Here is a 15826-nt window from a genome sequence, read left to right on the forward strand (position 1 = left end):
TAAGGACAGATCCAAAAAAGAAAAAGAAAAAAAAAAGAACATGCCTAAATATAATCGGGATTTAGGCAGTCCTTAAGGATCTCAGTTCAAATCTTTTTGTCCCCTCTCCAACTTTCCCTGACCCAAATCAAAAAACGGAACATGGAAGCATCTAACTTGCTCAGTGGGCATTTTTGTTTTGACCTAGACACAGCAGCACCCACAGCTCTGTGCTGTGCCCCCATCTAGAACTGCACCAGAACCAAACCTGTCGAACCATAACTCTGCAAACTAGATTGAGGGGCACCTTCAGTTTCTGAAGGGGCTTGATTTGACAGGCACACATAGTCCTAAGAGACACCAGCAGGACAGAGCCTCTCGCAAAATACAGTTGCAACTCCTTTTGCTTTTGAAGATCTGGCTTGGTGATGTGCTGGCAACGCCCACCCATTTTTATTCAAAAGCATAATGTTGAGAGAAAACACCCAGAAGACAGTAGACAGGGACACAGTTATCAGTCTACGAAATCCTCAGTTCCCACTATATTTTAGGCTGAGTAGATCTCTCACTCCTACACCGAAGTGAACAGAGCACAGCAGAGAGAAGAATGTAAAATCAACAGCCTCTAAAAGAACGTGCCCAAGATGAAGCACTGCTGAATAAACTATTAACTGGGGCATTCAGCTAATAGGAGTTGTTAGCTTTTATCCAGTCTCACCAGACTGAGGGCTTTAACCACTAAGCTAGAGCTGTGCTTCACACTGCAGTCCCTTTTTTGCACCAGGAACCTCTACTGCACTGACACAATATAAGGTACCTCAGACATGAATCTCAGGTTTGGATTTCATTCCAAGGGCTAAATACCTAAAATGTAGGGACAGCAGCACCTAGACTACGTGCCCTCAAACCCAGACTGGACTGGACAGGCCCTTGTTTCTGAAAATCGACTTTCTGTAGGGCAATGCCTGCACTTTTAATCTTTCTTGGTTCAAGTAAAAATCAATTGACATTCACTGGCACTCAGTTACTGTCCTGACAGATGCAATATAATAATCTAGATACGTAGCTTACAGCAACAGAGAAATAACTGTAATATTGGTTACTCAGCATCCACAAATACAAGGGAGGGTAAATAGATAGACAGGTAAGCACAGGCTGTCTATTTAACGAACAAGGACTTGCCACTCAGTGAGAATATTGTGGTCATGGATTGAAACTATAAAAATTCTGAGGGATTACTTGATACAAATGGAGGTCTTACTGAAGGAACTGTCCATATTGTACAATTGGTATTAGAGACTGTTCATTGTGATATTTTCACCTCTCTCCTTGCTGGCACACCAGAAATCTAGTTATCAAATATGAAGTCTGCAGACGTAATCATAAAAACATCCAAAATTATGTAAAATAGGGTTATACTGTAAAGTCTAACTTGAGTTCAAGAAGTAAGAGTAAATGACCCTCCAAGAATTTTGGAATAACTGTTAAATTCAACTGATAGCACACTGATGGCAAACACACATGAATCTTACTCTTCAGCACAACTGCATTCCTCCCTTACTTTAGTGTACTACACACTAAGAACATCATAAGCAAGCCCAAGTCAGAATTCTCTTGAAACAAACTAAAAAGCCTAACACTGGGTGACAGCTTTGATTCTGCTAAATGAACAATTTTGTCAGACTTCACTCAGAAGTGACAGTAACTTGATGCCCCATTTTCAAAAATATTTAGGCATATCCTGTGATATCCCTTACTACTCCATCTATCTCCAGCCCCAGATAACTAGTGAGGTATCTCTAGAGTTATCTAGGGAGAAATATAGCTGAAAGAGAAGGCTGCATATGCATATATATGTATGTATATAAAAATGCAGATAATACATTCAGTTGGTGACATAGTTTTGTAAATTTTCACAGAATATAAATTCAATTTAGTTGAAATGTATGCATTTGAAATAGTCTCTTAAAAATAAATGAATGCTATACCTCATATTCTTCAGTTTCATTCAGTTCAGGAATGAGGTCAGCCTCTATAAAACAAAAATACACACCATATCATCCAACATTTTAAATTCACAGAATTATTAATTCTGCAAGGACTCAACTGATTAGTTAATAAATTTACTGAGACCCAGTCTAAGATGTTTTATAGGATTGTGTTTGGAGAAGTGGCCAACCACCTAGGTTGAGGACTGGCTCTAAGGGTAGCAATGCTCATCTAGACAGGACACGTTCAGCCACAGCAGATTTGCCTGGCTCTAATTTGATACTGCAGCACATGCTGGATCTGCACTGAGAACCCACATCCTGGCCAGGGAGAAATAAGTTTACGAGAACATTTTCTACAAGAAAGTACAGTTTAATGCGGAAATACAGAAGAGAGAAAAAAAGTAAGTCTGGGAATCAACTATTTCTCTACACTTAATCTGAAAGGTCTGAAAATATTCTTGTAGAATGATCTGTTCTATAATTTTCAGACAGCAAATTCCTCATTTGTGCACCCAGGCTTGGGTTAGGTACTAGTGCAACAGCCATGCCATCATATTCAGCATGCAGCAGGCTGCCTGCCTCCGTCAGGGCAAGATCAAAGGGACCCAGCCTTCCCAGAGTCCAGTGCTTAAGGCCTTTTTCAAACTCCCACTCCACTTGATTTAATGTAAGGACATGAACCCAGTTGTATTGCATCCCACAGAAAGTCCCTAATAAACAGGTACTGGGCGCTCTGTGAAGAACTACTCTAAAGGCTTTTGAGGCCTCCCCGCTTTTCCTAAATAAATAACAGTTGAAGCAGGATCAAGAAATTAACCTCCTACAGCCCAGGTGAAAATCCTTCTCTCTGAGTTTAGAGGTAGTCTCTCACCTTCTTCCTCTCTGTTTTTTTGGCCAAATCCAATATTGTACTTCTGATGGTGATCAGCAGGAGAGGCTTCAAAGCAGGTTGCAAGAAACCTACAAATCTCTGGTAGGAACTGGCATAGGTCTCAGTGATGAAATCTAATACCCCTTCCACAGCATTAACTCATCTTACTGCTCTTTTGGTCCACAGAAAGGTCTGTTCCCTTTCTGAATCTTTCTAAGGCCTTCTCCTAAGAAATGTTCTAGTGCTCTGCCTGGACACCAGTGCTAGCACATATTCTGAGGGTTGATTTGCACTAAGGGAAAATGCCAGTCTCTTAGCCTGGGGAACGATTCTAGCAATAGCATCACACAGAGCTCCATGTCTGCATTTCCTCCACAATTCCCAAAGGAAGCTTCCTCAATACACTAGTATAAAGATCCCATCTTTATACTTCTCATCTCTGCAAAGTCAGATGGGGATCTATGACTTAATTTGTATTCTCTTTGGTCTGTCCATATCTACCTTTAAAAACAAATTGAGACATGTATTATATGCAACATACACTAGATAAAGTTTATCAAACTAACAAGTCCATACAGTTTTATTTGTAGATTACAGCATGTAAACAAATTTTGACTAAACAATGCTGTGCAAAACCTTCATAAATTGTTCTTTTGTAACAACCATTTATAAATTACCAAGTACTGAATTAACCTTTCATTAACAAGATAGAGAAAAATTATCTTACCTCTGACTCCTGGAAGCCTAGGAGGCTCCGGGGCAGGGTGGGGAGGGAAGCGGAAGGGAGGAAGGGGTGGAGGAGATAATGATATTCCCTGGCTTCTCAATGACATAAATCAAATATTGTAGACATTAGTTTGAAAGTCTTCCCATAGTAGACCCACACCATGTATTCAATACACTTCTCTGAAAAATGTTTTTAATACAGAGAAGTTCTGTCCACTATTTCTGTGGTCAGTATTCTTGAGTTCAGCTTTAATCAGACTCAATCAGAAAAATAAAATGTGGTGATTGTGCTAGAGTATACAGTAGGGTATGTGCTCTCAAATTCCACCAGCAGAAAACTACAGTTTCTTGCTGTTGTCTCCATGGAGAGGCATTAACATACATATATATATATATAAAAATATATATATTAACAACACTAAATCTTCAGGCATTTTACAAAGCCTATTTAAATTCAGTTGGTCACAGAAAATATATTTGTCAAAAGCATTAGAGACACACACTTATAGAAGTTCTGTTAATCCTGTTGCTGAGTTTTTGATTTGACGGGAGATTATAGAAATTTGCTAATATCCCCCAACCTCGGAGAAGAACCGCGCCCTCCAAAAAACAACCCATTGATGTAGGTTGATGAACAAGCTTGTTTATTTTTTCTGGAACCACAAATTGATTATTCTATAGCTTACATTTTAAAATAAAATAATTAAATCATTAGTTAGAAAGTTTTGTAGAGGTCTTTTTCATAGTCCGTTTTAGTGACAGATGAAGAAACGATAGAATAAAAACAAAAAAAGTAACTATTTCCCTACATTTATGTTCAATGCAAATCTTTAAAAAAATCTCTTAAAACAATCTGATTTGTAATTGTAGAATAACGTGCACAAGATAAATTGTCTTCATTTCTGTATTGTCTTATGTAATAAATGGCATGGCAAGAACAAAAGTAAAGCCTGTTTCTTCTGATTAAATTAGTTTTCAGATCTCTACATTTATCAGTACAAAATTAGAAAAAAGCATCCCCTAAATGAAACATTTAAGATATGCTTAGTGGTTTTTAGGACAAAAATCATGAAGACAAGTTACAAAGAAATTGCATAGTTAGACCCTCACAAAGCATTGCTGACAGCATGAGCTGCCATGCAGGAGACAGCATTTGAGAGCCATATCCCAGCACGGGTTTTTTGAGAAACACCAACCAAAGTCTACACAAAGGAAGATGAGAGGAGAGACATATTCTTATTTTTTCATTTCCTGTGCCAGCAAAAGCATGTAAGTAACACCAGTATTAACTGCATAACAAACTACTGCAGAACTTTCAGAGCTATACAGATGTTATCTAGAGAGTCAAAGCACACATTTAGGTAGTTATTCAAAACCCAATTCTAATAGAAAATGAAAAATTGGTAAATAAATGTTGGACTTTCATCAAAGCTGTCTAAAACACTATGTACATTATTCCCTTCATTTTCAGAAAGGTTGTGTAGCTACATCACGTAGGGCATCCATATACTTTTACTAAATAGAAACTAACTGGAAACAATTTTAATGTGCACACACACTATATCACAAGATGAAAAGCTGCCACTCTGAACAGCTTAGAAAAAACCCAAAGAGCAAAGGTCTCAACTATGACCATTTGCCCAAAGTCATATCAGAGCTCCCGAGGCTTCCACAAACTGAGGCAGAGAGCACGGCCCGAAAGAGGTCCCTCCTCTTACGAAGCACTGCTGAGAACGAGAGGATTTAAACCTGGTCTGTGGAACACCTGGAGCCTCCAGGGCCTTCACTAACCACATACGGGAGGCACCCACACAGGGTGGGGAGAAGGCATGAGAAACACTCTTGCAAGCATCTCAAAAAGAAAAGGCTAAAACAATGCTTGTGAGTTTTTTGAACATCAGATTTGTGTTGCACAGTGTGCTGAAACTTCCCTCATTAAAAGTGGCCACTCCAAGGGCAGAATTCTTCCTGGAAAAGGGCCCATCTAATGCTTCTGCATGAATCATGCCTCACTTTAGCTCTTAACATGAAGATTAATTGATCTGGAGGTGACTGCAGTGAATTTCATCTTAATTAAACTGGCTTACTCAGAGTAATTCTTGAAAATGAAAGTTTTAGCTTATGCTTTATGTGAGTCAATTTTATTTCATGTCTTCATGGTGAAGATAACTTTTCTTTCATAAATTCACAAGCAGGAGCTCCAAGAAATCCCCTTTTGCCTCAAGATCTATAAAGCAGATCACAAAACCAATTTGAAGTTATAGTTGTAACCAGCAAGTTGCTCTGAACAAATCTTTCTCATTAGATATCTACATTCTCATATCTCTGTTGTTTAATATTTGCAATATTAAAATATTAAATATGAAAATATTTGCAATATTTGCAACAGTTAATTCAGATGTAAATAATTAGTAAAAGTAAGTATGCAAATAAACATTAATATTAGAAATGAATGGAAGTTTTTCTCATATTTTAAAATTATATCCAGGGTTGAGACATCATCTCTAAAACTTATTTATAGAGCAATGTACACCCATAGGAATCATCCTAATTACATGGTGGGGATTTTTCCCTGAATTTTCCTCATCCAACACTTTCAGATGTACCACTGTGGAAGTGTCAAAATAGAAGAACACAAAGTGTATTTAATAACTTTGTGTCCACTTCAGATAGGAAGCATCCCAAAGAAACAGTTTTTCTGAAATACGTAAAGTAATTAATTTTGGTATTTCATTTTTATTTATAAACTTCTCCCTCTTTTAATTTTTTTTTTTAAATTTAAAATATCCTTGAAACACTCCATTTGACCTGAAATATCCTCCTCAGTTTTGAAGCTTTTGGAAAACTAAAGGAAAAACCTTAGGTAGACCTGAAGCTATTACAAATTTTCAGAACTGCCTGAAATTTGAAGAGAACCCCAGGTGTTTATACAGTTCTGATATGCAGATTATTTAACTCTCCTCTTTACAATGCTTTATTTAAAAACAAGAAAACTCAGGATAAGAATATAGATATATACATTAACTTGCTTTAATGCAACGTTAAGGAGACATATTTAAATGTTCAAATGACACAAAACACAAAAATACCATTTTCAGAGTTATGCTAACCTGTTCATATTTTGTACAGATACATCTTTACATTATTATGCCTCCTAGGTATCCTTGCATTGTACTTTCTCATTTCTTGAACAAAAAGAAATGAGTAGTGTGTCTGTGTAAAAAGCCATGAGAATATTGGACCTTTGCTCAGAACTGCTAAATGTAACATTTATTACACCAAATTATCTTGTCTGAGAATACAAATCTGAGAAATTTCTGCTGCTATACTGGAAGGTGAAATGAATTTTCCAGTATGTATTTCCAAAGCAAGGCCCTCAGTCTTCCTCCTACTGAAATGAATGCAAAGCCCCTGCTTTGTATGACTTCAGCAGAAATACCACAGGGATGCCACGATCAGTGGCTGTATCTACACTGCTGGCCGGCTGCAGGCTGCTGAACATCGTCCTCTTGCGGAGTTTGTTCCCCAGCAGTATTTGCTCGCACTGTGCAGTGCTGCCTGCAGTGCTGGCTCCCCGGTTACCCAGCCCCAGCGCTCCTGCCTCCCTCCCTGCCTCTGCATCCACCTTTCCTTCCAAAGGGAGTCATGGCACACAGCGGGGTGGTATGCGACTCACCCTTAGAGCAGGGATACAACAGTAGTAGGAGGGCAGTTTATCCTGTGGATATTACCTACGCTGGATTTTGTTTTGCAGTGTCTGTTTTCAGAGGTTTTGAAGCTGTGATGGCAGCACTGCACTGACTTGATTTGTTTAACTATTGTTTAATAATGACAACACTATGCTGCTTATTTGTCATTCTATGTAGAAATGGATGTGGGGGCATATAGATGAACTCTCATCTGAGAAAATTCTTCAAACACAAACCCAGCAAATTCTGGAAAGGAAGTAGAGGAATATAATATCTAAGAGGTAGATAAAAGATAAACAGGAAAGTGAAATATCAGGCAGAATGTCAGAACCTTGTCAGGGACTTCTTAGAAAACTGAAGAGAAATAGGAAAATTCTGGTAGATATTAGCATAAGACTCCAAAAATGCATTCTTCTTAATACATTGTGTTTGAAAGACAAGTCAAATGTTTATTGAAAATTTATATGTATTATACCCAAACCTACATCCCTCTCCTTTGGACAAAACCACACTATTATAAGCCTATTACTATTGTTAGTTCAGAATTCATATGGTAGAGAATTCATACGGTAGAATCATATTCTTTCTTGCTGTAAAGGAATGTGGTTCCCTTGAAATGAAAAACTGATCTGTTTTCCCAAGTACATCACAACATTGCTAAGGACTTTGCTGTAGCTAAACAGACTTAATGAACTGTAAAACTGAACTTACAAGAATTCATAAACAAACAACAAGAATCCAGGCCCTTAGATAAAAAATGGTTTCTTGCATGATCAGAAAGTCTTTGTTTTTTTCCTATGATTAATTACAGGGTTCTTAATTGAAAACACAGCTCTCACTCACTTTAATAAGAACTGGGTCTGATGCTAAAACTTCCACAGAATTTGAGGAATTATTAAGGACAAGATCAAGCTTCATGCTATAATTTCAAATTATTTCATATTTACCAGCAGGCGGAAGAAGTAAATCTGGCTGTGAAATCAGTAAGATTTGTTTGTTAGGCCTTTTGATTTTTTGCGAGGCAGCATTAAGAAGCAAGGGAATTCCATCACCGCAAGTCCTTTGAAATCAAACTCCAAGTAATCATAAGAAATCAAATTTCAAAATCAATTGATGCAGACTTATAAGTCATATATTGGGTTTGTACTACTTGTTTCCTTAATACTTTGGCTGTGTGGATTAATTTTGGGAGGATGCTTGAACCGTAGAGAAATAATACCAAACATGGTTTTATTTCCCTACATTATATTGCTAAAAGATACACTTGTGAGATTTGAAATCAGGTAGGTGTTTTTCAGAATATTCTTAGAGTTAAAAAAATTAACATGCAGTCTTTCATAGGTAATGTTTTCAAGGAATGGAGCATTACATCATGTAAAATATCAGTAGCAAAGAACATGCTGAAGGTTAACTGCAGCGATTTTGAAATTTCATTTTAGCATATTTTGATAGTCACACATTTTAACTGGTTTGCAAACAAACTACTTCAAATACAGATTTTCAGCCAAAAGTGATCACTAAGCTCAAAAGATGACTTACCTGGGTCCTCTAAAGGCATATCAACAATGACTTGGTCACTGTATTTTCCATATAGACCATTAGAGCAAACAGCAACTATCTGAAGAACATAACTTGTATTGGGCAGCAGATTATTTAGAATAGCCCCCTAAAAGAAAAACCATGTTTAATCATTTACTTGCAGATAAGTATCAAATATTTGGAACTGTTATTTTTTTCGTAACACATTTTTCATATGAACCATAAAGCTCCTTTCTTCTAGGACTCTCATGTATACTGTTCATATTTTATTGCCACAAATGTTTTTCAGTCAACTTGAAAAAAAATCTTATGAATTTTTACATGGAAGATACCAAACTATATAATTATTTAATGCTGAACACTAGTTTAGATAACATTATCTCTGATAAGTTATGAGTCTTTAAAGAGGGTTAGAGGAACAGATCACTTCAGTAAAATACCATGAAGCTGTAATCAGTAACTTAATATATAGCAGTATGATTGTACTGAATCTTATTAGTTGCCTGCATAGGTCATTCTTTGCACATCAGTGAGCAATGAAATACAGATCACTATTAATTGATTAAGGGTTTTATGGCTAAGGAGTTCTGAGATTGACATGGTCATAAACTTTTGGGAGTGGTATGGGCAAATCAGAACAGCAATCTGTGAAAGCTTTCTCTCTTCTGGGCAAGAGAGGCTTTTTTAAAAATATTTTTTTAATTGTCTTTGTGGCTTCACAGCCAAAAATTGAAGTACAGCTTCTGTGAGCTGCAGCCAAAGAAGCAATTTTTTTATTGAATCAGCTCCCAGCTACTGTTTAATTCCTTAAGATAATTAATAGTGAGTGTTTTACCATCGCCCCTTTGTATGAAACTTGAAGAGTTTACAGTTACCAAGTCCTGATACCCATCTGTCAGAAACTCATGCTTAGTCTGGTCTTCTCCATCCAACTGTTGATAAAAGACAGCAAATCTCTCAATTGTGGTGTCATACACAACCCGAGGTCTTTCCCATGTAACAAGAAGACTAGTATAATTCTTTGGATCAGATTGAACATTTTCAGGTTCTGAGCTGCAAACTGGAAGAAAGAAAAGAGGAAAGAACATGATATTTATTAAATGGTACAAATGACTCTACTAATCTTGAGCCACCTCCTGAGAAAATTAATGCAAGTCTTTCACGTGCCTCATTTTTAGCTTTCCACTAAAATATCTGAGATGCCATGAACTATAAACAGAAGCAGCATTTTAACACTAGATTTTCAAAAGCAAGTTAATTTGAGGACTGAGTCCCCTTCTCCCCCCCCTTTTATACCATATTTTGTGACATATTAATATTCAGTTCCCAAGAAATAAAATATAACCCACAAAATATAAAGATTCATATATATGTCCTGGGTATGAAAAATCTCTATTTCTCTGTCTTTATGGTCTACCGGAGTAGCATTACAAGAGCTGCACACTCTCTCACCAGCTGTAATAGACTGTAATCTGTAGTAGATGGTTTTTAAAGGTTAAAGTTAAACCTATCACACTTGCATTTCCTCTCAATGATGTTTGCATCTTTTTATAGTACCTAAAGAAGAGACAAAAGGCAAATAGGGAGAGGCTAAGAAATGGTTAGGTTAGCAGGTAACGATTTAATGTTGTTATATTTTAAGGCACCATCTAGACATCTGCTGAAGAAGTCTGATCAAACTGTTGCAGTCCTGGGCCTGGCTCATGCACACCTTCTTTGTGAGCCTGGAACCTGCACTCCAGAAGAAGCCTGGTCAGGCAGCTACTCTTCCACGTCTTCCAGCCCTTCCCTGCCAATACTCTTTTCATCTTATTCAGGTAAGCTGAACGTTTTGATACTTTTCTAGACATACAGATGTACTGATTACCAGTGTCCTAGAAATTTACTGAGACTATGACATATGCTTTTTAAATTGCCTAAGTACCTGTAGCAGAAAATGTAAATTATTTAGCTGAAGCTCACTGAAAAATGACCAGTAAGTTGTGATACATGAAAAATAAAGCAACATCATATACAGCTGCATCATTCATGGCTGGTTTGGGTTTGGGCTGAGACCCCATTCTCATTCCTTGCTCTCATCATCCCCACCGCTGGTGGGGGAACCGTGTCTTCAGACACAGCACTGAAGAATGGAGATGACTGTCAAAAGTGTTCACTGACTTTTGGTTCCCAGCTTGAGAGCACAGCAACTAGATTTGTTCTGATGTCTCAGAATGAGGGCCAGGGGTCCCTGACAGTTCCTGTTATAAATCCCTCTTCTTATCTCTTTGAAACTGTATGGGTTTTGAACTTTGGCTGAAATGCTCAGAGTGGCTATCTGCCCCTGCTCTAGCTTTTGGGAAGTTCATTTCTCATGTACTGAATTTCCTTTCATATGCACTTTCGTATGTACTGAAAAGGCATATTATTCAGTCTATTACTTCATTTATTACCTCATTTCTACTGCTTTATTTAATCTATTAGACTTGTCAAAATCACTGATCAGAGTACATGAAGTTTACTTTAAATCTTTCAACTATTTAATTAAATCTTACATAGTAAAATGATTAGATGGATATATTTTTATTACAAAACTTTTAGCTTGACTTTTGCACAAGTAATTACATTATCATTCCCTATTTAGAATAAATGAGGAAACATATTTTTCAAATCTCAGAATCTGCTAAGAACAAACTTTTGAGTATCTAGCAAAAGGAAGCAAAACAAACTGTCTAGCCAATTAAGAAAACAAGTGTAGGTTTTTTGGAGTTCTCTTAAAGGAAGCAAACACCATGATACTACAATGCTTTTGGCAGACAATACTGCATTTTGAAGGAAAGGAAAAAAATTCTTTCCATTAACTTTGCAATTTGCCACTTGAACACAGGAGGGCACTCAAATCCCTCAAAAGAATATTTTGAAAAACTCAGTTTCTTCGTTCTGTATGCAGGTGGGCAGCTCTGGTCTGAGCTAGTTAAGGGAAAATAAGCAGTGATTATTTTTTTTTTTAAATTTTTTGTGTGTGTGTGTGAGCTAATGGTAGAGGCAGTATTAGTCTGTGTAATTTAGCTGAATTCTATAGCTTGCCAGGCTTTAATCTACTGTGCTATATATCTGACATGCCATTTTATTCATTACACTGAATTATTTTAATGGACGTAAAGGAAGAGCAAATTGGAAAAAAAAATACAAATCTCAAGTTGTGTACATTCCATTCCATTATTAAAACTTGTCATTCCACGCTATTTCCACCAGATGGCAAAAGGAAATCATTAGACCAGCAAAGATGATTCCCTTCTTAATGGGACTTAAGAATGACTTAAATTCTGATTTCATTTTTATTTTATGACTCAATACACTCTTCAGCTATTTCTTTTTGAAGGTGTTTAAAATAATTCTCCAAACGCTTTTTCATAGTATAAGTACCAAGCTTCTCCCTGTTCCAAACTCCTCTCTGCTGTTCTTTTTCCTCCCTTCCTCTTTTTTGTCTGTTAGTGAATTTGGTTCCGAAATCTCTGACTGTATTCAAACTAAGCAGCATTATAAAACTTTTAAAGGTACAAGATTAGTGTCTCTGATAATATTTCTTTCAGTTTCACTCTGTTTTCTTTTCCAGGTTGTTCCAACTATTTTTTTTCCAAGAAAAAAAGTTATCTTCCCTTTTGTTCTCCTCCTTTTGATGCTTGGTCCTGTTCATGTCAGCAGTGACCAACAATATGCCTACATGACAGGCATCTGCATATTATTTCACTTCAATTCCTTCCCAAGCTGTTGTCTCTTGCCCTTCTGATGCCTCTTCATCAGTCATCCTGCCTGTGCTGTTTCCTTTCCTTTCCTGCCAGTCTTAGCAACACAGAGGTACTTTGCTCCTGCCTTTTCCCATTTTCCCTCTCCAGAGACTGGGAAAAGCGAGGAGATCACATATTAACTTACCTAACTCAAGACTTCTGCTCTGATACGGACTTTGAAAATCTGGGCAAAGAGACTCCAAGAAAGGAAGTTCTCGAGTCTGTTACTAGTCTGAAGTCACAGATATTCAACTGGATTATAAGTCTCAAGCAGCAAAATACTTAACTATTCACAGGAAGTTAAGGGACCTATTCAAGCCCATGCTGGGCTTGAATTCAGGTCTCTGCTTTCGCCAGGTGACTACTCAGATGCTGGTTTTGCATATCAGATCATGATAATGCACCTATCTTTGCTTGTTCTTCTGTGGAATAAAATGCTACCCATGTAACTTAGACATTTTTAATCTAAACTGAATTGTATCATTGGGGAGCAGCAAGGTACACTAGTCAAATCATTGTCAAAAACTACTTGGGCTGTGTTTTTGACAAAAAGACCTTTATAAGATGCCCAAATTTGGCTTATTCATATATTATATATATATATATATATATAAAATTTATGCCTGGATTTAAGCTTATCTGAGCTTGACACAGTTGGAATAAAACTAGGTGTAGTTCTGAGGCAGCACTGGATAACTCAGGGGATTTTTTCCACATTTGTTACTTTTGTCTACTTTTAGTTGAATCTGGGTTTGAGATTTTTATCTTTTAAATCCAGATTTTCAATTGTGGAAGCTGTGAAATCACTTCATTTAGCTTAAGACATTCAAGGGCTTTTCAGCTCCCTGTCACATTGTGTGACAAAAAGTAGTTCTTCAGTATTCCCAATCTACCCTATCTCTATGATGGAGGTGGAGCAGCAGAGCAGATACGTATGCTGGTTGACCTTGGGTGGCCACAAGGTGCCCACCCAGCCACTCTCTCACTCCTCCTCCTCAGCAGGGCAGGGGGAGAAAATAAGATGATGGTTCAAGATAAAGACAGGGAGATCGCTCATCAATCACCAATCATGGGCAAACCAGACTTGACTTGGGGAAATTAATTCAATTTATCACCAATTAAAACAGTAGGATAGTGAGAAACAAAAACAAACCTACAAACACCTTCTTCCCAACCTTCCCTTCTTCCCAGGCTCAACTTTACTCTTCCACCTTCCTACCCCAAGCGGCACAGGGGGACGGGGAATGGAGGTTGTGGTCAATTCATAACGCTTTGCCTCTGCTGCTCCTTCCTCCTCATGCTGTTCCCCTGCACCAGCGTGTGGTCCCACACATGGGATACAGTCCTTCATGAATTTCTCCAGTGTGGGTCCTTTCCATGGGGTACAGTCCTCCAGGAAAAGACTGCTACAGTGTGGGTCCCCCACAGGGTCACAGATCCTGCCAGAAAAACCTGCTCCTGCATGGGCTCCTCTCCACAGGCCATAGCTCCTGCCAGGAGCCTGCTCCTACATGGGCTCTCCACTGGCTGCAGGGGGACAACCTGCTCCACCACGGTCTCTCCACGGGCTGCGGGGGAATCTCTGCTCCGGCGCCTGGAGCCCCTCCTCCCCGCCTCCTTCTCTGGCCGTGGTGCACGGGGCTGTTTCTCACACTTTTTTCCTTGCTGCTGTGCGGCGTTTTGCCCTTTCTTAACTAAATTTTCCCTGAGGCGCCCCATCCGTGGCCGTGGGCCTGAGCGGTGCCCCGGGGTGGGCAGGTTGGAGCCGGCTGGAACCGGCTGTGTCCGGCACGGGGCAGCCCCGGCCTCTCCTCACACAGGCCGCCCGCCCCGCAGCCCCTGTCACCAGCGCACCCGCACCCAGCACATTATGTCAGTATAAAGTACCCTGCGCAAGAGGAAATGTCTTGAGAGAATCTGAGAACGGTTATAGCTAATTTATGTCATCTGTGGTATGTGAAATGATACCCCTAGTTTTGCAAGAGAATTTAAAACTAAAATAACTGCCGAACTTTACACAGTTGTATTTTTCATGGGAAAACAGGTTGGCAAATATTTTTTACTAATGTATATTGTCAGTCTTGAATTTTAAGAACCCATTGTTTTTTTGTATCTTTACTAAATCTAGGAAGATTAACAAGAATCGTGTTTCTGCACTTACTCACAGGGCATTCCTAGGAGAGTGGAGTGGATGGGAAGTTATGTAACGGGCCCAGCAGCTACCACGATGGTTCTCAGGTTTATAGGAATAAACAATGATTTCTATTATAAATGGATCTTCATGCCAGCGGAGGTTGGTGGAGATAAAGCATTACAATTTTAAAAAGCTTTTTGAGTTGAATCCTCAAGTATGGCTGTTAGGATTAGCTATCTTAATCTTCTTAAATATATACATACATATATGCATACATACATATCACATAGGAAAATTACATGTATCACCAGGCAGGCTTGGGGAACGAAGTATCTCCCATGTCCTCAGTGGGGCAGTGCTTGTACACCAAGAATGTTGAGGTTGTCACTGTGTGAAAATTTCTGACAATATACTGCTGAAATCAGTTTATAATTGAATAGAAAGATTCTTTTAGCCTTTCTAAGGAAACTTAGCTCTACTTAAGAAATGCCATGTATTAATAACAGCAATAAATCAAGCACTTAATCCTACTGCCTAATAAAAGTCTACACTGAATCCAACAGGAGAAAACTGGGATTCTGTGTTTCACAAGACAAAATAATTTTTCAGTTATCTACTTGAGTAAGACCCACTCTTGTCATTTCTCTTGTGTCTAATAACCAAAGATTATTTTTCCTCTGTTGACTACAAGAACCTTGCAATATTAAACATGAAATACATAAGCCTATTTACTCTTGGGGACTGAGGTCTTTACATCTCAACTTGTAAGTTTAATAATTCCTAGGGCTTTTTATTTACCTTCGAAAATATAATGTTACCTTCCTCTAATGTTCTACATTAATCAAATCCTATAATTGCATTTGTGTGTGTATATATACGTGTGTGTATATAAATACGTATATGTATGTGTACGTGATGTTGTTGCATTTACATAGTGCACATAAATATTAACAAAAATGTGAAATATATATACAGGAAGACTTGAAATTTTAGTGATCCCTTTCTTTCCCTCCTTGTTTATAGCCAAACCAGAATTTTTAACCTACAACTTGTAACTTTAAATACCTAGTTTGGAATAAATACTGCATGTGTTCACTGCCACAGTAACGGGAGTGCAGGACACTTTTGTC

The 15826-nt window shown here is 38.1% G+C and overlaps 1 protein-coding gene across 6 annotated transcripts in view; it reads right to left on the minus strand.

Moving 5' to 3' along the window:
- Positions 1 to 15826, minus strand: part of PTPRZ1 (protein tyrosine phosphatase receptor type Z1) — a 144665-nt gene that overhangs the window by 40400 nt on the left and 88439 nt on the right. For all 6 annotated transcript variants that reach the window (XM_069802033.1, XM_069802031.1, XM_069802032.1 and 3 more), the window contains exons 9-11: positions 9671 to 9855; positions 8796 to 8922; positions 1968 to 2011 (exon numbers count right to left, since the gene is read on the minus strand). In XM_069802033.1, the coding sequence (XP_069658134.1) occupies positions 1968 to 2011; positions 8796 to 8922; positions 9671 to 9855 (356 nt within the window). The remainder of the gene's footprint in view (positions 1 to 1967; positions 2012 to 8795; positions 8923 to 9670; positions 9856 to 15826) is intronic.

Source organism: Haliaeetus albicilla, chromosome 14 (genome assembly GCF_947461875.1).
Source record: "Haliaeetus albicilla chromosome 14, bHalAlb1.1, whole genome shotgun sequence".
Classification (NCBI taxonomy): Eukaryota; Metazoa; Chordata; class Aves; order Accipitriformes; family Accipitridae; genus Haliaeetus; species Haliaeetus albicilla.